Genomic DNA, 25,574 nt, shown 5'->3' with positions numbered 1-25,574 from the left:
GTTCGTGTCCTTTGTAGGGACATGGATGAAACTGGAAAACATCATTCTCAGTAAACTATCGCAAGGACAAAAAACCAAACACCGCATGTTCTCACTCATAGGTGGGAATTGAACAATGAGAACTCATGGACACAGGAAGGGGAACATCACATTCCGGGTACTGTTGTGGGGTGGGGGGTGGGGGGGGCGGGGACAGCATTAGGAGATATACCTAATGCTAAATGACGAGCTAATGGGTGCAGGAAATCAACATGGCACATGGATACATATGTAACAAACCTGCACATTGTGCACATGTACCCTAAAACCTAAAGTATAATAAAAAAAAAAAAAAAAAAAAAAACTCTAGTCAATATTTTTGAATATCTACAGGAAGTAATAGTCCTCGCACTCAAAGTATTAGAACCGTTTCTTTTCTTAAACATATATCTTATATACATGCAAATATCTGACCTATGCTTTTAATTATTTAGTGATCATAGGAAGTAAATTCCTACTTTTGATTTTAATTGAAAAGAATCTTGTTGAACAGCAATATGATTTTTCAGCTCAATAAAGGCTGAAATATCTAGCCTCAGACTTCTTTATATGTATATGTGTGTGTGGGTGTGTGTGGCAGTTTGGGGATGCTCCGAGATTACCAAATATAATAATAATTATAACAGCAATTATAATTATGAATATTATAATAGTTAGAAAATTATTTTCTCCTAATAAATCAATGAGTGAAAAGAAAGCCTATGTTAATATGAACTATGTGGTGTTAGACTATAGTGACTGCTGAAGAAGAATTTATGTAACACTATTATCAAAAACAATTTTCTTCCACAGAAAGTTGTGTAGAAATCTACCAAGTCTCATCAAGAACAGCAGTTTCTAAAGATAAACTTTAGACAACAACCCAGTGTCCCAAATGATTAGGGGACATTTGATAAAGACCAGATAAAATGAAATAAATGATAATCTTTGCAGCAAATCATGAAAACTGGCAAAGAGAAGATCAACAGCCATGTAGAGAGGCCCTATACCTTAAAGAAACTATTGACAATAACTTTTTCATCTCTAATCTTCCACCCAAGGATTTATACTTAGGCAAGTCTGAGACGTCATCTGGGAAGTTCTGGTGGCTGCCACTGAAGACTTCCCTCAGGATGAAATGACTATGATGAATTCTCTTCAATCTAAGGGGGCCTTGTCACTTCATTTTATCTCCTTGCTGCAGACGAATATGTAAAATCAGAAAACGACCTAATGGTTTATAGGTCTTAATGCTGCATTATCATGATTAGCCAAATAGAAATCGGAAAGTTGGTTGTCAAGCATAGAAACTGCATTAGTCGGCTTTTGTTGTAATAACAACCCAAAGGCTAAGGGGCATACGACCACCAATATTTTTTCCTTGCTTAGAGGTCTCAGGTTGGCTGTCGCTCTACTCAGCTCTGTACATCATTCTAGGACCCAGATAAAAGAGTAGACTCTGTCTGGGACTTGCTTTCTTTATGGCACAGGGCAAAGATAGAAGAGTTCATGCTAACCTATGGAGTCACGTTTAAAACATCTGCTCAGAACTGGTGCTATATCACATTAAGTTCTATGCTATTGACCCAACTAAGTCGTAAGCCCAAGTCAACCAATGGATGGGAGAAATACCTTTGCCTTCAGGGGAGTACCCAAATCTACATGTATTAATAAGGGATGAAGGACACATTTTTATACGTCTCTTATGGAGCAGAGGAAGCATAGCTGGGAACTGCTTATTGTTGATTAATTGCCTCCTATCTCCAAGTTCATTATTTTTGCCTTCACTATGAAAATGGATCTGGGCCCTTTAATTTCCCTTTGTCAGCAGGCACTATGTTAAAACTTCCAGTACAGGGCAATGGAAAGACATTGTAGAGTAAGCATCATCCTTCCTGGCTCCAGTGTACTTTTCTAGACAGGCTCCTGATGCAGCTTCTCTTGTTCCTGGCTCCCCTGAAGCAGACGACTTCTCTAGTCTGGCTCTTGGAGCCTGTGTAGCCTTTTCAGTGTCTGGCTCCCATAGTTCAGATATCTTCTCCAGCAACTGGTTTTCTCAATGTGTCCAACTTTCCCAGCACCTAGGCTTTGAAATGCCCTTTCTCCAGCCTTTGAAAGGCCCTTTCTCCAGCATTATTTGCCGGCAGTGCGGTGGCCTCTAGGGTTTACAGCTAGGTTGCTAGTTTGCACGTAGCTTCTTCAATCCCATCTTCTACAACATGGCAGCTTCTCTGGTGCCAGGCTCCTGCAGCACATGTAGTTTCTTTAGCACCCGACTTGTGCAGTCATGGGTGGCCAGCAGCATCCAATGACCAGCAACTTCCCCTGACTCTCCCCTTGGGCAAAAGATAACTTACCTTGAACAGTTTTCTCCCACATCCTAGACCGTAGATTTCTGGCAAGTTCAAGAAGCCCGATTTTCAAGTTCTGCTGGTGTGGCAACACAGTGACCTCTCTGCCATTCAGTGAACTGTGGTCGCACCCTTTCCAACTAGGTCTGGATCTCAGCCCTGGGGGAGTCTCTTCTTTGGGTGAAATGGAATCAGTTCATCCCTAGAAGGTAGTAGTTGAAATCCTGTATTTTTTAGCATTCTCTTTATTTCTTATGGGCCAGTTCCTTATTACTCCAACCTCCTGTTGTAGTTAATTCTTTATATTAAACTTCCCATGTTCAAATTACTGTGCAGTTTCTTTCTCTCCTGATTGGACTCAGACTGATGCAGGAACTATAATATAAGCTATCACAGAGATCTAACAAATGGAATCAATGAGATGAAACTTGCTGTTTAATGGGATAAATTAGCCTAACATATTCATTTGCACATAGGACAGGGATTCTCAAAGGCTGTTGGTTAAGGCTTCATCTTTCCTGGGCATTCCTGGATAGTTTTTTCTCCTTGTACATCTGTGTATCTGACCACACTTGATTGCCAGGATCTTTCTTAAGCTCTATGAATAGCATCAGATTATAGTCAGGCTCTTTAAGCCTCTCTGAGAACAGAATTAATTCTCCTTATTTTTCTCCACTTGATTTTGTGTTGAATTTTAAAGGACATCTAATTTTCTTTCTTTCTCCAAATTCTTGAGCTCAGCCTACTGGCTCTCTCACTTAGGCCAGTATCACATACACATTAGAAAAGACCTATGAAGAACAACATTTTAAAAAGCACCAATCCCTTAAAACTACATTGCTACAACTCTGTTCTGATAAGCTTAATAATCTATGATAACTACGAACTTAATTATCACTGTGTGTGTGAAGTATGTATAGAAACCCAAGGATAAAATTTGTATAAGCACTTCTGCTAAAATAAAAATCATATATCATACAAAATCATGTAAATTTTTATCATTTAAAATTTGTTTTCTGAGAACCAGCACAGCAAATGTAAACCATTTTATTGGGCAAAAAAGAACCTAACTTGCACTTTATTTTTTGTTTGTTTGTTTATTTATTTATTTTTGAGACGGAGTTTCACTCTTGTTGCCCAGGCTGGAGTGCAATGGCATGATCTCAGCTCACTGCAACCTCTGCCTCCTGGTTCAAGCGATTCTCTTGCCTCAGCCTCCCGAGTAGCTGGGATTACAGGCACCCACCACCATGCCCAGCTTTTTTTTTTTTTTTTTTTTTTGTATTTTTAGTAGTGACGGGGTTTCACCATGTTGGTCAGGCTGGCCTCGAACTCCTGATCAGGTGATCCACCCACCTTGGCCTCCAAAGTGTTGGGATTACAGGCGTGAGGCACCACGCCCAGCCTGTAACTAGCACTTTAAATTAATATATGAACATATTTTTTGCAGAAGTATTTGAGACTGCAGCTATTCCTCTCAATTGAAAAATGAGGAAGTCAAATAATTATTTGAGAAAACACATAATGTTTTATTTTCTTGTCTAAAATCTCCTCTAAACTGACCACTGATGTGGATAATTGATGACAATAAGCTCAACATGAATATACTGAATACAAGGTAGGTGTCTAACACTGGGATAGAACTGGGAAATCTAAGAAATGTTTTTGGGAGAGGCACAGAAACACAGCAAGCCAAATGGAAAACAAGGTTACCTTAAAGCTGTGCCTAAAAGGCCAAGTAGAATCCACGGCTGCTGTGATGTGTGATAAAGTTTAATTGCTGCTTTTGCTTTGCTCTCTTCTAGCCTCTAATTTGATATAATCTCGTATCTTACTAGATACCATAGGTTCTCTGTGTTAGCTATAAGGTTAAGAAAAGTAGTTTTTATGTGGTCATTATAACCTCTAAAAATCTTTTCCTGGCCTCTTGCACAGAATTCCAGCTTTTGAATTACACTTAAAATAATAGATTTATGCTTGTGAATTACGGCATTTGCAACCTGAAAGAGACTTTGAAGATGTTCCATTCCTAATGTCTCATTTTATAGATGAGCAAATTAAGGCCCAGAGAAGTGAAGAGATATATTCTGGGTTATAGAGTCGGCGGTGAATCTGAAATCACTAAGGTTTCATAATGCCTGTGTTAGTGATCTTCATACTGCCTAAAGTCATGTGGACAAAAAGAGTGAATCTGTTTTGATATCGGAGAGTACTACTTGTAAAAATGAAGACTTGAATAGCTATAACTGAAGGAAAAAGGCTGGCCAGGGGGCTGTCTTCATGCTGTGTGTTATGCTGACAATGTGTGGCTCCTCAAGATCCCTATTTTTACCTAATTTAGGAACTATCACCCATATATGGCATATTCATCCTGATATAAACAGGAGCATCTAATTAACACTCTGAGATTCTGCGTGTGTCTCTGTGTATCTTTTAAGCAAATTTTTTTTCTTTCTTTTTAAGCAAACATTCTTTTTTGTTTGCTTGCTTACTTATTTGTATATAAAGAAACCTTTTTTAAAAAAGAGAAGTTGTTGCTCACTTCTTTTTGCAAACCATCTGGCAACTTCATTTTCCAATGACATCAAACAAAAGGGAAACAGTAAATACAGTAACAGGAGAAAAAGTAAAGACAGGTCATCTCATCAATGAAATAACTTATTTACAACCAGATTTGAGCAGTGCTAAATATTATGCTCCAAAAGCATAATTAATAATAATATTGAGGGGAAGTTTCCATCTTTATTCTTACTTCTCATTAATTTGAAATTGACATAACTTTTGATTTAATGGGAAATAGAAACCAGCATAAAAAGAAAGTCTAGGTTCATAATGAAGATAATAAGCAGACTCTGCCAGATGGCAACATCAAAACCTATGGCAGCGCACACACAGAAATCAAGTACTAATTTTCAAATAAAAAAGGATGAATAAATAGGTCTTCATCATTTTTATATAATCATTTTTCTATAATGTTAGAAAATTTCATAAGATACATCTGGTTGGAATGTTATATTTCTGTTTAGTGCTTTTAAAGATGCACTTATTCTACATACTGCATTTGGCATTTCTGCTATCGATAATAGATTTATTATTATTCATCATCTTACTTAAAGAGACTTTGATATGTCCCCTTTCCCTTGGGTCCATTGTGTCATCAGAATTAACTGATTCTTCCCTCTTTATACAAGTTATGGATATTAATAGCTAGGCAATTTCACTGGCCCGTAAATGGTATCTCTGTCATTTCCATGTCTTTCTGTCTTTCTATAACATCCTATGACTCATGCAGAACAACTTTCAGAAATCACATTTCCACCCTATCATTCCTCTACTCAGATATCCTCCATCAGAAACCACATTCCTATCCACTTACCTATGGGATTTACCTATTGAGTTGAAGCTATCCTCTGTCTAGCCCCAATAAATCATCCACTAGTTCCCTGAATATACTCTCTACCCTATCCAATAAGTTTTCTATTTCTAGAATATGCAATTAAGCCATTTCTCAAAATGCTCTCTACTAAATCCTTGAGTTTTAAACATTTTGCTTTTGAAAAATTTCCAAACATGTTTAAAAAACATGTTTGGAAACCTGTGTTAAACAAAGTGAAATGGTTCCCTTTTTGCCTGATTTAAGAGAGCTTTAGCATGTAGTGCTCTCCAAAATTATTTGACCATGGACCCTTTTTCATGAAGCCAGTTGTTTGATACAGTGTGTTTATATGCATACACATATGCATATTTATGTATTAAAATCTATTTATCTAAATTAAAAGCTTCAGAAGAATTAAATGTATGATTACCATATAATCCAGCAATTCAACTCTTAGGTATACACCCAAGAGAAATAAAACTTATCTACACACAAAACTTGCACATGAATGTTTATAGTAGCATTAGCCATAATAGCCAAAAGGTGGAGACAATCCAAATGTCCATGGATCCAAAGGATCATGACAAATGGATAAACAGAAAGTGGTATGTTTATACAATGAAATATTATTTGTCCATGAAAAGGAATGAAGTACTGATGCAACATGGATGAACCTTAAAAACATTATGCTAAGTGAAAGAAGCCAGTCATAAAACATTGCATATTATATAATTCCATTGATATAAAAGTATAGAGAAATCTATAGAGACAAAGAGTACATTTGTGGTTGCTTAGGGCTATGGGAGTGATGGGAGTGGAGGGAAGTGATCCTAAAATGTATAGGGATTCTTTTTGACATGATAAAAATGTTCTAAAATCTACTGTAGTAATGATTGCATATATTTGTGAATATACTGAAAACCTTTGAATTTTACAATTTAAATGGATGAAATGTATGGGCTGTGAATTTTATCTCAACAAAACAGTTTCTTAAAATGTTTCAGAATTGCAGGCACCACATTTCACACCATTTTGTATCCCTTCTCTATGGCTGTATTATAATTAGCAAATGCTTAATTATTATCTGACACATTGCAAGAATGAGCTGACAAAAGCCTTTTTACCCAGTATGGTCGCTGGATCAGCATCATCGCAAATCCCAGAAGCCTGCTAGGAATGCAGATTCTTAGGCTGATCCCACACCTACTGAATCAGAATCTGCATTTTAACAAGATCTAAGGTGATTCATATGCACATTAAGTACTGAACTGTAGTATCTTCTAATTGTTGAGTACACTAAGCTTTTACACAGCTATTTTGCTTTCTCATGCCTTAGGGTTTTTTATAGGGATTAAATAAATTCACTTTTAATAAAGACAGCATCTAATGAATTATAATTAACCTAATTTTCCTAGCTGCAGTTTTAATTTGTTTTCCAAAGCTCAGTCAGGCCACCAAAATGTGATGATTATTTAAAATAAAAGAAGTGATATAAAAGTAAATAGATCAGTGATTTAAATACAGAAAAATAAATATAAAATAAATATATTTAAAAATAAATATAAATATGTTATATATTTATGCAGAAAATTTAATTACAAAAGATTTGAATACAGAAAAATAAATATAGATATATATTTTAAAGTAAATGCAAAAATAAATAGATCAATGATTTAAATACAGAAGCTTCCATTTCGCTTGTTCAAAGTTATACAACAGATGATTTTAAATCAACTTATTTTCTCACCAATGAAAAGCAATTTATAAACAACTTTTTTCTTATTCTTGTCTACATTTTTTGATGGATTACCACAGGGGTCATCTTAGTCATGCTAAAAAATTATTAAATATACATGAAGCAGAGAAAAGACATTTTGTTTGCACATCTCATCTAGATGGTTTATGCTATTGCTGAGACTGCTATAAGATTTGAAGTGTCCCACTTCAGTAAGCTTGCCAGAACTAGAGAACTTTATAACTTAGAAACGTGTTTGATACAGCATAAAGTATGTATGTATAAAATGCATTCCTTTACATGATTATTCTTGTCTATCCTCTCTCCTGCCCTTCTCCCCGACCTCTCATGCCCACACAGACAGAGAAACCTAGGGTATCTTAGTTCTGCTCTTCTCTATCCCAACCCTGAAATGGGAGTCACTAGGACCCAGTGCCAGTCTGAGACCAACCAAAGCTAACACCTGTTCCCTTCCTATGTGTGTTCCTAGCCAGCAAAGACCTCCTACAGTATGCAGTTCCCTTCAGGTGGTCTATTACTTGAGTATTTTCAAATGGTTTTATACAACATTAACTGCCTTTCTCATTCTGCAAGATAGACTTAAAAAATCATATTTGAATGACAATAATTAATTTATAATCAATTACTCTGCGTATTTTGATAAATAATCACAAAAGCCTGTGATTTCATACAATGTTAGAGACCTGCTATCTCCCTTATTAAAATGAGAATAACACTTTTTAGAAAAGTTCTCCAGATTCTTTTCATATATCTTTCCTATTTATAGGAAATGTGAAATATAAGACATTTGTATTTGTAATAGCATAAAGAATTCCGTATGTTTACAATATTACTATTCTTAGGAATATACTCTTATCAATGAGATACTCATAGAGAAGATATAAACTAAAAATACAAATAAATATGCATACTCTCAGAAGGTTGGGTTTACCAGTAATACATGTGGAATACATGCATCAAATGCATCCATTGGGACAAATAAAATGAATGATATCCTTTTATTATGATCTAAATTAAATTCAAGGAAGTACAGACATGGCCTGTTAACAAACTAAGAATTGGAATTAATAATAAAAACAGAAAATTAACTTGAATTTATGAACTACAGTATATAGTTTTTTTCAGAAATGAGTACCTTCATTTCTTTCTATGTTATCATATGCTGAGGGTGACTGGTCATCAGAAGACCACTAAAAATACAAACACATGAAAGTCAATAGCAGCAAAATAACAAATCAATTTTAACTGACTTATTTCCTGATTAAAAAATCACACATATGTATTCATAGGCTCCCTTAATAAGTCCTTATTGCAAGAAAAATAAGTCTCCATTACTTAAAAATTGATGAAGGAATTTCTTATAGCAAGAAAATTAAAAAGTCAGTCATCCATAACTACTTTTATGATAGTAATAGAAAGGAATATGGATCTTGTAAGGGCAGGAACCAACCCTCTACATTTTAGAAGTCTAAAAGGATCATGCTTTAGAATACAGGATCATACTGATCTTTTGGTAGGTATGATTTCATAATACAAAAAATACCTACAAGGTAAACACACATCTGAAGAATTCAAGACAGGATGCATCAGTTGGAAAATATTTCTGGGAAGCAAATATAATAATACAATCTTTTAAAAATATCAGCTCATTTTTAAGACTGCTAAACAGAGAAACTAAAAGATAATTGTGAATGAAACTAAAAGTTTTATTCTTCAGAATATAAAATATTTTATGCTTCCCAATTTACAGTAAAATTTAAGGACCATGAGCCAAATTTTGATAAGGAGGTATCTTGCTGCTCACCACGTTCAGACACCTTCACACAGCCATTTGCCCTGATTGGCTGCTTCTGCTTCATTGTTTTTGTAGTAAGAGCGACATGGGCTGCTGAGGCAATAAGAAGCCTTTTGATGTCTTGCTTGTCAGCCACAGACCTCTAAGACCTAATTTTTTTTCTCGTCTGCCTCTTTTGGCACTACCTGTAGAAGCCATAACTGCCATAAATCTGCACGTCCCTAATGAAATCTGCTAAGTAAGCCAGCTCATCTTGGGGAATCTGTATCAGCTATAGTCTCTTCCAGCTCCTCTCACTTCTAGATACTCTGTTGACTACAGTTAAGTGTTAGCTGAAAGCTGAGGTGTTGAAGCAATTACTCAGAATTATTGGGGGAGAAATGATGGACTTTATTTAAAAGACTGGCTTAAATATAAATAAAGTTGATTTCCATTTTCATGACAGAGTTTCAGATTTGAATTATATGTGTTTTCACTCTAGTCTAAAAGACACATATATTTAAGAATACTCTCAGAAATTTCTTCAAGGAATGTCTTGGGAACGCAGTAGTAGCTTTGCTGTTAAAATCCCAGATGCCTTCCAGTGTCAATCAAGAGACACAAGAGACAGCAGGACAAGTCATATTGAGCAGAACTCCACTAGGGAATTTTATTAAGGAAATTAAAGAAATGGAAGGTTGGTTGTTCAGTCCCAGGGCTAAGTGATTAGTGTCTGTCCCGGTTCCTTGCAGCCCATTTTGATTCAACAGTGGGTTATCTTTTACTCCTCTTAATTCTCATAGCACTTTGCTTGTGCCTGCCTTATGTTTACTCCTGCTGTCTTACACTATAGCTGTTTGTGTATCCATCTAATCTCCTTTATTGAACTGCAAGCTCCTGGGAGAGAAAAAGGTAATATTGCACATTTTTTTTTAAATCTTCAACAACAAATAGCATAGGAGGTAATAAAAAAACTGGGGAGAAATAAAATTTCCTAAGCATTAGGCAAATATAAAGTGCCACTATTTTGAGGGGATACAATAACAAACTCATGTTGCCAGCCTGAATTTTGAATTAATTGAGATCTAACTCAAAATAGGCATATGGAGGCAAAATATCCATTTTATTTTTGTTAAAATTGAAACTGGATAAGAGAATTTAAGGGTGCAGCAACAATGGGCTTCCCAAAAAATGCATGCAGAATTAGACAAACTCTCCCACTTGGTCCCAGGTGTAGATGGAAAACATGTCTTCCTCATGTGGGGTCCTGGCCTGGTGAAACTTAACATTTAAGCAGAGAAGCAGACCAGAATGGTCACTTTTTGCAGGCATTTGCAGGCCCCAAAGAGAAAATATGAATGTGAGCTAAACTCAACAGACCAATTTATTTCCCCAAACTTACCAGTGAGGTATTTTCACACCTCTTCTCTTGGGAAGAAAGGACTGGGAGATGTGGGGTGCAGACAGAGGTCAAGAATGTTACTAATAAACAATCCCTTTTTAGGTGAGCACGAAACAGGGGAAAGAAGGTTTTCCTACCATCAAGATGCTTTCAAACTACATCTCATTTGATCTTTCAACCTATATAAGGCTAAGTATTATTATTCTGGTTTTATAGATGAAGGGAAAGCCCATAGATATTAAATAACTTGCTCTAAGTCTCACAGCTAGTAAATGTTAGAGTCAATATTTGAACCCAAAATTTGTGCTCTTTGTTTGACAGGGAGCACAGTGTAAGGGTCTGATACGTACTTGGTGAATAAGAAGAAGAAAAACTCTGAATACAATTATGAATCAAGTAGATAAATCCCCCACATTTTAAGTGGTTCAAGCCTTTTAAATGTAGTTATTCTGTATTGTGAATGTGTTTCTATAAATTCAAAATGGACAATCTTTAGTATATGTGGATAGACTATATTGGATTTTTTTCAAATTATTCTTCATCTGTATAAATTTCAATAGCTGGCAATTCCAATAGTTGACTACTCCAGTAGTTGGCTAGCTCTTTGAGGCCAGGGAACTGCTATTACTTTGCATGCTCCATAACACCAATAGAAAGAGGTACAGAGTTCCTTTATGTGTGACTATTAAGAGAAGCAACATGCAGAAGTAGAAAAATTCTTCATAATGATTTCAAGTTTTCTCAATAAACTCAAAATAAATATGCATGTGTATGTGTGTATATATATCATATTTTATTCTTCAAGTGCCAATGGACTATATTTGGCACAATAAATGTTTTTACTAAGTTGAACAACTACACATTAGTGTGCTGTAAGTGTGTGGAGAATTACTGATTATTTAAGTGTCTCTGAACTAAGAAGAAAATAAAACACACAGGTTTAAACTTAAACAGGAGCAATATAGGTGACACATAAGGAACGCTTTCCTGATCACAAGAGTTATTAAACAGACATCCTCCCTTGGAGATCTCTAATACTAGGGTAAACAACTAGCTGGTTTAGATACCATGCTGCTTGGAGGCAAAGAGCTAGCCTGAGTGAACTCTCAAAGGATATAATATAATTACTTGACTTTCATGTAAAATATCACACAATCATTTTATATTCAGGATGCTTAATGATACTGAAACTCTGTGAAGAAATAAACCATATTTTGTACTAATCTGGTATTCTCAAATTACCCAACACAGTGCTGAACATATAGTAGTTACCCAATAAATGTTTACTGACCAGATTGATTTTTCAATGAAGAAGAATGACAAATGGGAAAAGGGGAACTGGATTCTGTTCTTTGCTTTACAAATGAATTGTCTAGGACTTGGAAGAAATCAGTCAATCTCTCAGGGTCTTAATTTCCCTCCTCTGACAATCATGGCTTCTATGAGTTGAGGGCCTCTCTACCCCCACAACACTGTGACCCCACAGTCAGACTAGTCTGCATCCGGTTCATGCTGCCCATCAACCACATCAAAGGGAAAGGACACTGGGTAACAAATAAGAAAGTTTGGCTTCTGGTGTCATTTTGCTCATCAACTAGCATCGTTAGCTTGTCCAAATCATTTAATTTCCCTAGAATTCCAACTATAGAAGCCTTTTGGAAGCTCAAATATTCCGTAATTCCACCACAGTGGTATGCTGAATTATATTCTCTGTTTATTCACTTAATTATTTCCAATATGCTTTAGAAAAAAAAGATCCAAAATATCATTAAAATTACTTTAAAATATTTTATCAATTAAACAACATGCCTTTATCAATGTATAGTATATGTTCATTTATTTCTCTCAAATAGAAGAATTTATCTCAAATATCCAAACAATATTCACTGCCTTTGTAAGTTAATTTATTAGAATGTATAGTAATATTAGTTACCATTTCATTTAGAAAATTTCTTTGACACCACAAGATTACCGTGCTTGAATAGCCACACTACTTATGCTGTGGCACCAATAATTTAGACAAGCCATATGAAGAAACTTTTAAGAAAGCTGAAAGTAAGCCAAAAGTCTTTGATTTGCTCCCTAGAAATAAAAAAATGTGATTTTTCCCTTTCAAATGACTTATCAGCAAATATTTACACTGAGACCTACTGATAACCAAATAGTTTAACTAGTCAAACTTTAAGTGACAATTCCAGCATGATTAGAATCTGTAGATAAGGAAATGAATAAAATGAATAAAAGCCATATTGACTGTATGCTTGTATGTTTGAAAGGATGATGGTATTCATTCATTCAATAAGCATTTATGGAATTCCCCTACATGCTAGACAACTGTGTGCTGGGGATGAAAAAGTGATAAGACATGGTTCTTTCCCAGGAGATATCCCCAATCTAATTGACGGCATAAATGTGTAAATAAGTACAGTGCTCTGTAAGAAGTTATGGAACAGAGGTATTAGTGTATATAACATGAAAGGGAAGAGAGTGTAACTAATGGGCCTAGAAATAAGGAACAATAGATTTAGACCTTCCATAAGGACCCCAGATGCTGGATTCAGATATGGAATATAGAAGGCTTATATGTGAAATAGCAAAAGAAAAGAATATAACTATAAAAATGAGCATACATACAGAAAATAATCTATAAATTTGAGAAAAATGAGATTTCTAAAACATAAAGTTAAATGGTTGAAATCTGAAGCAGTATAATCAGAATTACAGAAGAAGGGGATGTTTAGCAACATTCTGACCTCCATCCACTAGATGCCAGTGGCACCTACTCCCCTCAGTTGTAAAAATCAATAGTGTCTCCAAACATTGACAAGTGCCTCTGGGGGACAAAATCACCCCAGTTGAGAGCCACTGCCATAAAGAACATATGAGAAACAAAAATTACTGGCCTATTTCACTCATAGTTGTGGATACAACATCCTAAACAAAATAATAGAGAATTGACTTTAATAGCAAATAAAACGATGATACCAGTCGGATTTTTTCTGAAATGCAATTATAGTTGCATATTTGAAAATCTGTAAAAATAATCACTCACACTAGCAAATGAAAGAAATTTACGTCCTTTCAATAAACATATATACATATACATATAAATATGCACATACATAGATCTATGTTTATATGTATATGTGTGTGTGTGGTGTGTGTGTCTGTGTGTGTATGAACCAGCAGTTTCCAATTTTTTTGGCACCAGGGACCAGTTTTGTGGAAGACAATTTTTCCACAGACTGGGGTAAGGGGGATGGTTTTAGGATGATTCAAGTGTATTACATTTATTGTGCACTTTATTTCTATTATTATTACATTGTGATAGGTAATGATTATACAACTCAATGTAATGTAGAATCAGTGGGAGCTCTGAGCTTGTTTTCTTGCAACTAGACAGTCCCATCTCGGGATGATGGGAGACAGTGACAGATTATCAAGCATTAGGTTCTTGTAAGGAACACAAAATCTAGATCCCTTGCATGTGCAGTTCACAGTAGGGTTTGCATTTCTATGAGACTCTAATGCCATGGCTGATCTGACAGAAGATGGAGCTCAGGTGGTGATGTGAGTGATGGGGAGGAACTGTAAATACAGATTAAGCTTTGCTCACTCACCCGCCGCTCACCTCCTGCTGTGTGGCCCAGTTCCTAACAGACCATGGAGCAGTACTGGTCTGTGGCCCAAAGTTTGGGGATCCTTGACACACACTATGTGTATATTTGAATATCTCCCACAGCATCCAGTGGAAGACATTTTTTTTCCCTTCATTTTCTTCTTTAATCTATATCTTGTAAGAATCAATCTGCATGTGAATCAGAAAACATTCTTTAGATTCAGTGCTATGCCTGAAAGAAGGGGATACCAGTGAAACTGAGCTAATCAAGAGCCTTCTCCACAAGTTTATACCTCTTTAGAGAAAAAGTTAAAGAGTAAGATTAACTAACAAGATTGTTTATAAATGTTTAAATTCTGTCCACTTAAGGGCAGACTCTAGATTTATTATTTATTATTTATTATTTTAGAGACAGGGTCTCACTCTGTTATCCAGGCTGGAGTGAAGTGGTGTGATCACAGCTCACTGCAGCCTTGAACTCCTGGACTCAAGTGATTCACCTGCCTCGGCCTCCCAAAGTGCTGGAATTATAGGCGTGAGCCACCATGCCAGCCTAGATTTATTTAAATAGTACAACAAATGCCCATTAAAATGCTGGTTTCTATATTTTAAAAAGCAATTCGAGTAAGTTAAATTCAATTTATATTAATGCAAAGTAAAAGGATTTTTAAATGACTGTTTAATTCAACGCTGTAGCATTCAACTAAATGCCCTTTGAAACCAACTGACCTCTACTGTTACCAGCCAGTAAATAAATATGAATGACTCATTTCTACATTCACATGAATTTGCAGTGGCTTTAGAATGCACTGGATTTCAAAATGATCTCTATTCTATTTTATTTAATTATGTATATAAATAAACCTGAGACGATTGCATGTTCAACAATCAAGGAAGCTGAATCTCTAGCAGTACCAACTCCAGCAAATAGTCACTTAAGGAAATGAAAAGAAAAAAAGATTCTAACATCAATGAGACTGAGAGAAGAGGTTCGTTGCAGGTGAGCTGCTCTACTCCATACCACCATCCCTAGTCCTGGGCAAGTAGGAAGTCAATGTTATCTCATTATATCAAACTCTGGATTCTTGATTATCATACTCTTGATTCATACAAATACCGACCTTAATTGTATTCAGTTTGTACAAATGGACTCAGCTAAATAAAACCATGGAAATCATTTCTCTAAATACCTCGTCACTTATATGAGTGACCATGAGTAACTAACTTCAGTTAAAATAGGAGATAAGTGAAAGTAAATGAACTAGTGGGTGCAAAGTCTAACATGCCTTATTAGCCTAATAGCTATTATAAAAATAATTATTATACCTAACAATGGCAAATTGCTGTGATAGGTGCTTCAAATATATCTATAATAATGACAATGATGATACAGCAATAATAATACTCAGTCAAAGAGAAATAAATAGCTTGTTGCCTGTCAGATGAAGGGAGGGTTCATGAAAACACTATTCTCATAGTACAGATCATGTTGTCTTCAGTGGTCATCATCCCACTTTTACCTTGAACACAATGCAGTCCTTGACTCTTCTTCTGAGATTGAATCAGTACTGGGATCACCATTGCCAAATAATTTCATCCAGAAATAGAGAATTTATTGCACTTGAATGAATAAAGAGCCTGGGTGAATTTAGGGTTTGCCTTTGTGAATTTACACTTTTCCAGGCAGAGGATGCTTCCTGGGAGAATCCTGTCCCAGGAAGGTCCAAACATAGTTGCCTTTAAACATCTGCTGGCTCTCTACCTGGAGCCCTTCCTATTGCTGCCTGCACAAGCCCTGCTGGGAGGGAATGATAAAGGGAAACTGATAACATTTTCCAACCTACTCACACCTACAATTTGTCTTGCCTTTGGTAGTCTCAATGAAACCCACAGCCCTAGCCTCGGGTGCCTTCAGTGGGGATATTTTTTGTTTGTTTTGTTTTCTCTTACCAACTTATTCATATATGCCCCATCAGGAATGAACTTTGTTAAGGGAAATAAAGAATGTGATTTTTTTAAGATCAATGATAGAACATAATTAGAATAAATGCTTTTCTACTGTCATCTTAAAACAAACAAAGATGCCTGACCGTATAAAATTCTCAGGCATTTTAGTAATATGGCCAGATAGAAAAAATTCAGAAAGGACAGTTATAAGACTTGGTAATAGTGATCCTTTTAACTTATTATGTTCCCTTTCAGAAATTAAGAGAAGGAAGCAATCTCTGTCCCCGATTACATTCCCAAGACAGGCAGCAACTAAGTTCATAAATGAGAGTACCACTTATAGTTATCATTTGAGCACCACCTTTTATGCTAAGTGCTTTAAATGCATTATCTTATTTAATTCTCACAGCAACTTTTGTGGTTTAGAAACCACCATTATTCTAAATATTATCAATGAAGGAAGAGTCTTAGCAAAATAAAATAACTTGCCCATGGTAACACAAATCATAAGTGACAGAACTAGGTCTCAAACACATGTCTCTTTGAATCCAATGCACTTACCGCATGCTATAATGCCTTAAAATATCACTTTGTAAGGCTTGGGCTTATGTTTCAATCTTTGCTTCTAATCAGTGAGCTCCTTCAGGACATAATTTATTTCTCATTAATTTTTATATCTCCAGAGCATGGAATACTGCCTGATACAGAGCAGGAACTCAGTGATTGTCAAATGAATAAAATGATGAATTAATAAATAAAGGAAGGAATTAATTTTAAAAGGAAACAGAAAATTGAGGTTTGTGCAAAAAGCTAATTCTATACCAGGAATATTATTCCTGTGGTTAGTTTTGTGCCCCTCCATTTACACTGTGGCAATATATGAGTATTTTATGATAAGTATCATTTTTACTTTAGAATTAAATGAAATGCTTTAAAAATATGCACTTTACACAGGGATTTAAATGAATGATTGAAATTCCATAATCAGAACATGACATAACCAAACCAGCATATAATCATATGTTTCCCATAAGAAGCTACTTGAAATGTTCTTAGGGTTACAATATTGTAATCTAGACATGAGAAGAAGATCTGTGCTCTTGACAACATTCAACACAGGCACTTCAACTGGCTCTGGATAAAAGACAAACCTCCTCTTTTGCATTACATAGATGTTCTCTCTTTCCTTATCAGTAAGCAGACAGTCCTAACTGTTACCTTCACATTCTTTGCCATCTTCCTCCAGCTTCTGGCCAGGTTGACATTTGCAGTAATAACTGCCAACTGTATTACAGCATCGATCTTGACAGCCACCATTGTCAATGGTACATTCATTTATATCTGCAAGTGAATAGTCAAACAGAATTAGCTTCCTGTAACTAGACACACAAAAAGAAACTTCGGTGGCTCTCTGTTAAAAATGAGCCATCACAGAATGACATCATTATTTAACCTTGGATTAAATGAAATAAAACAATATTTCATTTTAATTAGAATGAATGCACCCTAATTTTGATGTGAAGAAAGAGAAGTCATAATCTTGAGATCTGAAATATTACTTTTGAACAATAAACTAAGGTCTTTTCTAGTCTTATGGATTTGGGAAGCTTATGGTACAGACCCAGAAATTTCACATACAATCATCTGAGGATGAAACTGAGAACAATGAGAGAAACTAAACTAAGGTCAGGACACTAGGCCACCAGCTTACCCATTAAATATGTTGTTATTGGCTTCTCAAATAATTATTGGCTACCCACCACTATATATATGCCATTGTAGTGGACAGTGTGAGAAAGGTAAAAGGGTTTTCCCATGATTTCCAAAGTTTAAAATGTAGCTGGAGTTGAGGACTAAACAGAAATGTGATTTGGTTGAGTCCATATACAGGATATGCCCACAGACCACTCCTAAACCTGTGGCCATAAGTCATCTTTACAGACAGGGCTCAATTTTATGTATTTATCCAATCCAGTTAACAATTGGTGAGTATTCCAATCCATCTTCGAGTTTGATAGTGGCCTGTAAGGTGGCTTGATTATGGTTCTGCTCAAATGAGGTACCTCTTCTGCATGTTGACTAGCTAACTTGATAGATCCTTGCCTCATGAGATGAGTGTGGCTGGAAGAGGGGATGGAGTAGACAAGGAGGATACATGGAGGGGCAAGGAAAAATGGGAGAAAGAGGAAAAGGGAGACAGAGAGAGAGACAGGGAAGGGTGAGGAGAAGAGTTTGGTCAGGAACAGCAGAAGAAGTAAAGTAGAAGCATAAGCAAAGTCTCACCACAGTGTGGATCCATCAGAGTAGAAAACAACTGATACTGAAGGACCAATCAGGTAATAGGCAGAGTGAGCAACAATGCATCTTGACTGAAGGTAACTGACTTTGTCTGATGCCCTTGGTATGCAGCTTTGACTGTTTTGCTTAAGTTAACTTTTCATTCAAGTTAACTTTTCATTCAAGTGTGTTTAGCTTCTCTCATTCAGCATTGTTTATGAGATACATCCATTTTATTGCATATACTTGGAGATCACACATTCTTATTCCTGTATATTGTTCCCTTCTATGAATATACCACAATATACATTTCATAGAACATGAGTATTTAAATATTTTCTTATTTTTTGCTTTTGTGAAGAGTGCTGCTATGAACATTCTCATGCATGTCTTCAATGAGCTTACCAACACGTTTCTGTTGGGTAATACAGTTGACCCTTAAACAATACAGGTTTGAACTATACAGGTCCATTTTATATGTGGATTTTTCTAAATACAGTTGATCCTCTATATCAGCAGGTGCTGCATCCACAACCAAATGTGGATTCAAAGTACAGTATTCACAGGATGTGAAACCTGCATATGTGGAGGGCCTGTTTTTTATATACTCGAGTTCCACAGGGCCAGACGCAGGACTTCAGTATCCACAGATTTTGGCATACACAGGTGTCCTGAAACCAATATACCCCTGCAGATACTGAGGAGCAGCTGTACATCTAAGACTGGACTTGCTGGGTCAAAAGGTCTAAGGTGTTGTTTAGTATTTATAAACAAATGGTCTTCTTAAGAGGCTATTCTAATTTACACTCCCACCAGTGGTATATTAGAGTTCAGATGCTACTCATTCTTGCCAACATTTGTGATATGCTGTTTTTTTTTTCACTGGTCTATTCTGGGAGTTTAACAATAGCATCAGGTTATGATTCTAATTTGCATTTTCCCAGTGATTAATTAGGTTAAGCACATTCTCATGTTATTGGCCATTTGGATAACATCTTGTTGAAATGCTTGTTCAGATAGCTTTTCCATTTGTCCAATTCTTAAAATATTCATTATTGTACTTGTGGGTCCTCAAATAGGATGCTAAGAAAAAGTGGTGGCAATGGTTATCTTTTTCTTGCTTCAAATCTCAGGAGAGGTTTTAACAGTTCAAGGTAGGTATGATGGGTACTGTAAGGTAGATACAGATATAGATAAATGTTCCTTTCTAATCCTAATTTCTTTCATATTTGATTCATAAACAGGTGTAAAGTTTTATCTACCACTTTTTTGAATCTATAAAGATAATTAGATGTTTTTTCTTATTCTGTTAACATGATAAATAACAGGATTGAATTTTGCATCTCTAAAATAAACCTCGTCATGATACGCTACTTTTTTAATATATGCCTGAGTTCACTTAGTAATACTTCATTTGGAATTTTTATGATTTTTTTCATGAGACAGATTTGCCTGTACTTTTTGGTAAACAGTCTTGCTTGATTTTGACACACAGGTCATACTAGATACATCAAAAAAAGTTAGAGGTGTTTCCTCTTTTCTGTTGCTGAAAAAATCTGTGCAAGATTGGTATAATTAATTAATAAAATGTTTGAAAGAGCTCATTTATGACACTACCTGAGGCCTGAGGCTGGGGATTGTGGGGTGCGTGTGTGTGTGTGTGTGTGTGTGTGTGTGTGTGTGTGTGTGTGAAGGCTTTCAATTACAGATTCAATTTCTTTGATATAAGAATATTCAGATTTTTATTTAAATATGTGGGATAAATCATATGTTTCAAGGAATTTGTCCCCTTCATATTAATGTTCAAATGTATTACTGTTAAGTTGCTCATAATATTCTCATACTACTGTTTTAAATGTCTGTCCAATTATGCTGAGGTCACCTTTCCTATTCCTGAAATTCATGTGTGTCTTCTCTTTTGTTTCTTATCAGTTTTGCTAGGAATTTGTCAGTTTTATCTATCTATCTGTCTTGGTTATCTATCATCTATCTATTTTAGTCTTTTCCAAAAAAAGCCCTGTAGCTCTATTGATTTTTCAGCACTGCACATTTTTCCCACATAATTAATTTGTGCTGTGATCTTTATCATTGCCTTTATTCTACTTCCTTGGGTTTCTTTCACTGTTCTGCTTCTAAGTTCTTAGATGGAAATTTAGATAATTGAGTTTCACTCTTTCTTTTAAAAAATATTCTTGGTTATCTGTAAACATGTAACCAATCACCTTAACACTAAGTGGCTTAGAAAGACAACTTACTATTATTTTCCACCTGTCTAGGGATTCTCAGGTAATAATCAACTGGTTGGTGCTCATTTGGGGTCCTACAGAAGGTAGTAGTAAGGTGACAGCTAGGGGTAGACCTGCATGGAGGCTTTGTCACTCCCATGTTGGGATTTGGGCTGAGATGGTCGGAACATCTGGGTGGCTAGTCAGATGTCTCCCTCTCTCTCCATGAAGCTCCCCACATGCCAAACTCCTGCTTTTCTCCTGCTTGGTGTCCTCAGGGTGGAGGACCAGTGGCTTACCTCCCCCAGGGAGACTATTAAAGCAGATTTAAACAAAAGTTGCAAGGTTTCTTATGATCTAGCCTTGGAAGTCACATAGCCTAACTTCTTAGACTTTTGTTAGTTAAAGCAGTCACAGGCCAGCAGAGATTCTGGAAGGGTGGGGAATTCCTCATATCAATCAGGGAATTGAATACACTGTGTCCAAACAAGGAAAAAATTGATGCCAGCCTTGTTGGAAAGACCACATCACACTCATATGTTCGTTTTCCTAAAAATAAAAGTATTAGCTGCATACCACAGATTTTAATGTTTCCTTTTAATTATCAACACAAACTATTTCCTAATCTACATAAATATTTCTTCTTTGGGGTATTTTGAAGTATGTTTTGGGATTTTTTTTTTTACACATTTGAGGAATTTTCAATCATCTTGTTATGAAATGCTAGACTAATTCCATGGTGAACAAAGAATATACTCTGCATGATTTCAATTCTTTACAATTTGCTAAGGCTTGCTTTATATTCCAGCACATGGTCAATTCTGTTTTTTTTTAAATCTATATTTACTGGAAAATAATGTACACTCTTCAATGATCAGATGCTATATTTTCCTTATGTACATATGTGCATGTATACAACATATACTTACATATATTATACGTGTAATATTTCAAATATGTACAATATGTATATTTAATTTATTTGATTTGTTAATCATGATTTTTGTATCTATATATATTTAATCATTTTTTCATATGCTTGTTCTATCAGTTAGCAAGAGAAGCATAGTGAAATTGCTTTATTTAATTTTACATGTCCCCTTTTCTGACTGCAATTTTTGTTTCATATAATTTGAAGCTCTATTATGAGGGGCATACAAACTTAGGATCCCCACATCTTCCTAGTAGATTAACACTTTGTTATTATAAAATGTTCCTCTTTAAATCTAGCTATGCTTTTTTCATTAAAGTTGAATTTTTGATGTTATAGCTATATCAGTTTTCTTTTGGTTAGTTTTTTTTTATTATTATTATACTTTAAGTTCTAGGGTACATGTGCACAACGTGCAGGTTTGTTACATATGTATACATGCGCCATGTTGGTGTGCTGCACCCATTAACTCGTCATTTACATTAGGTATATCTCCTAATGCTTTCCCTCCCCCTTTCCCCCAACCCACAACAGGCCCTGGTGTGTGATGTCCCCTTCCTGTGTCCACGTGTTCTCATTTTTCAATTCCCACCTATGAGTGAGAACATGTGGTGTTTGGTTTTTTGTTCTTGCGATAGTTTGCTCAGATGATAGTTTCCAGCTTCATCCATGTCCCTACAAAGGACATGAATTCATCCTTTTTTATGGCTGCATGGTATTCCATGGTGTATACGTGCCACATTTTCTTAATCCAGTCTATCATTGATGGACATCTGCGTTGGTTCCAAGTCTTTGCTATTGTGAATAGTGCCACAATAAACATGCGTGTGCATGTGCCTTTATATCAGCATGATTTATAATCCTTTGGGTATATACCCAGTAATGGGATGGCTGGGTCAAATGCTATTTCTAGTTCTAGATTCTTGAGGAATCGCCACACTGTCTTCCACAATGGTTGAACTAGTTTACAGTCCCACCAACAGTGTAAAGTGTTCCTATTTCTCCACATTGTCTCCAGCACCTGTTGTTTCCTGACTTTTTAATGATCGCCATTCTAACTGATGTGAGATGGTATCTCATTGTGGTTTTGATTTGCATTTCTCTGATGGCCAGTGATGATGAGCATTTTTTCATGTGTCTGTTGGCTGCATAAATGTCTTCTTTTGAGAAGTGTCTGCTCATATCCTTTGCCCATTCTTTGATGGAGTTGTTTTTTTCTTGTAAATTTGAGTTCTTTGTAGATTCTGGATATTAGCCCTTTGTCAGATGAGTAGGTTGCAAAAATTTTCTCCCATTCTGTAGGTTGCCTGTTCACTCTGATGGTAGTTTCTTTTGCTGTGCAGAAGCTCTTTAGTTTAATTAGATCCCATTTTGGCTTTTGTTACCATTACTTTTGGTGTTTTAGACATGAAGTCCTTGCCCATGCCTATGTCCTGAATGGTATTGCCTAGGTTTTCTTCTAGGGTTTTTATGGTTTTAGGTCTAACATGTAAATCTTTAATCCATCTTGAATTAATTTTGTATAAGGTGTAAGGAAGGGATCCAGTTTCAGCTTTCTACATATGGCTAGCCAGTTTTCCCAGCATCATTTATTAAATAGGGAATCATTTCCCCATTTCTTCTTTTTGTCAGGTTTGTCAAAGATCAGATGGTTGTAGATGTGTGGTATTATTTCTGAGGGCTCTGTTCTGTTCCATTGGTCTATATCTCTGTTTGGTACCAGTACCATGCTGTTTTGGTTACTGTAGCCTTGTAGTATAGTTTGAAGTCAGGTAGCATGATGCCTCCAGCTTTGTTCTTTTGGTTTAGGATTGTCTTGGAAATGCGGGCTCTTTTTTGGTTCCATATGAACTTTAAAGTAGTTTTTTCCAATTCTGTGAAGAAAGTCATTGGTAGCTTGATGGGGATGGCATTGAATCTATAAATTACCTTGGGCGGTATGGCCATTTTCATGATATTGATTCCTCCTATGCATGAGCATGGAATGTTCTTCCATTTGTTTGTATCCTCTTTTATTTCATTGATGACTTTCCATGTCATTTCATTTTCTAAACTTTAGTTTTTCCCTTTTTTGTATTCATATATCTGAGAAATTCTCTCTCTATATATAAATATACCTGTATATACATTATTTTAATATATTTTAAACATCTTTGACTTTTAACTGTAGTATCATATCATTGACTTTTAATCTAATTACTAACATATTTGGATTAAATTTACCATTTTATTGTTTTTCTAAATTCCCCATAGATTTTATGTTACTTTTATGCTCAACTCTTACTTTTCTCAATATTTATTTTCGGTGTTCTATTTGCCCTTTTTATTAGACTGTTGGTCATATATTCCTTTGTTATTCTTTTAGTGGTAATTCTAGATATTAAAACATCTATTATTAAAGTCTAATATAAATTAGTACTTTAACCACTTCCCATATAATGCTAGAACCTTACAGTTTAACTCTTTTAAAGCTTTTCCTACCTATTATATTATTGTTATTATGTATTTTATTTTTGGATATTTAAACCCCGTAAGACATCATAGTTATTATTTTATATATTCAGAAGTAATTTAGGTTTATTCACATAGTTACCTTTTCTGGCATTCTTTATTGCTTCCTTCATTTCTGTGCTTCTTTCCGGAATAATGTCCTTTGGCCTGCAAATTGCTCTTAGTATTTCTTTTCATATGGATCTGCTGCCAACATTTTTTTCATATTTAGTCAGGAAATGGCAATATAAAAAAAGGTGATATTTTTATCTTAATTTTTAAATAAATACATATGCTAGTTTTTTTAGATTTACAGAAAAATCTTAAAGAGTACAGAGTTCACATGTACTCCATACATCCCATATTTCACTGTTTTAAACATCTTATTAGTATAGTACATTAGCTATAATTAATAACCTAATATTGATAGATTGTATTATCTAGTGCATATTTAATTAAAATTTCCTTAGCTTTTACCTAATGTTCTTTTCCTGTCCCAGGATGTCTCCCAGAATTTTATATTTAGTTGTCATGGTCCTTAGGTTCTTCTTGACTATGACAGTTTCTCAGACATTCCTTAGTTTTGACGACTTTGATGGTTTTGAGAAATACTGGGCAGGCATCCTATAAAATGTCTCTCAGTTTGGATTTTTGTAGTGTTTGTCTTATTTTAGACAAGGATTGTGGGTTTTAAGGAGGAAGACTATAGAGGTAAAGTGTCTTTATTACCTCAACATGACTTAGCACTATTGATGCTGACCTCGATCCCTGGCTGATGTAGCATTTGTCAGGTTTCTCCATTCTACAGTAATGAAGTTACTCTATTTTTTTCCTCTTTCCATAGTCTTTAGAGCAAAGTCATTATGTACAGCCCACACATAGAAAGTGGAGAGAAACGCTCCCTCTTGAGGGCAGAGTATCTAAACAAATTATTTGAAACTCTTATGTAGAGATCTGCCTCTTCTCCGTTTATAGTTACACCTGATGTTTTGAATAATATTTTCAATGGAATAGAATTCTAGAGATTTTTAAAAAGCTTATTAGCAGTGTCATTCTATTATCACTTAAATTTCCTTTTGAAAGTAATTTGACTGTTTTTCTCTGTGTGCTTTTAAGATTTTCCCTTTGGTTGGTTAACGAATACAACATAACAGTTAGACTGGAAGAATAAGTTCCGGTACTTTATTGCACAGTAGGGTGACTATAGCTAACAATAAATGTATTGTATATTTGAAATGGCTATATGACAGGATTTTGAATGCTTCTATAATTAAGAAATGATAAATGTTTAAGGTGATAGATATGCTAATTACCATGATTTTACCATTACACAATGTATACATGTATCAAAACACATTGTGCCTCATAAATATGTACAATTATGCCCTGTCAAAATTTTATTTTTGTT

The 25,574-nt window shown here is 35.3% G+C and overlaps 1 protein-coding gene across 1 annotated transcript in view; it reads right to left on the bottom strand.

The window, feature by feature from the left end:
- LOC131380933 (bone morphogenetic protein 1-like) overlaps nt 1–25,574 on the bottom strand; it is a 400,763-nt gene that overhangs the window by 42,768 nt on the left and 332,421 nt on the right. Inside the window, exon 3 of the mRNA XM_058426196.1 lies at nt 17,462–17,584. Coding sequence (XP_058282179.1) covers nt 17,462–17,584 — 123 coding nt within the window. The remainder of the gene's footprint in view (nt 1–17,461; nt 17,585–25,574) is intronic.

This window comes from Hylobates moloch, unplaced genomic scaffold (genome assembly GCF_009828535.3).
Source record: "Hylobates moloch isolate HMO894 unplaced genomic scaffold, HMol_V3 SCAFFOLD_13, whole genome shotgun sequence".
Taxonomy (NCBI): Eukaryota; Metazoa; Chordata; class Mammalia; order Primates; family Hylobatidae; genus Hylobates; species Hylobates moloch.
This window is presented reverse-complemented; position numbering and strand designations above follow the sequence as displayed.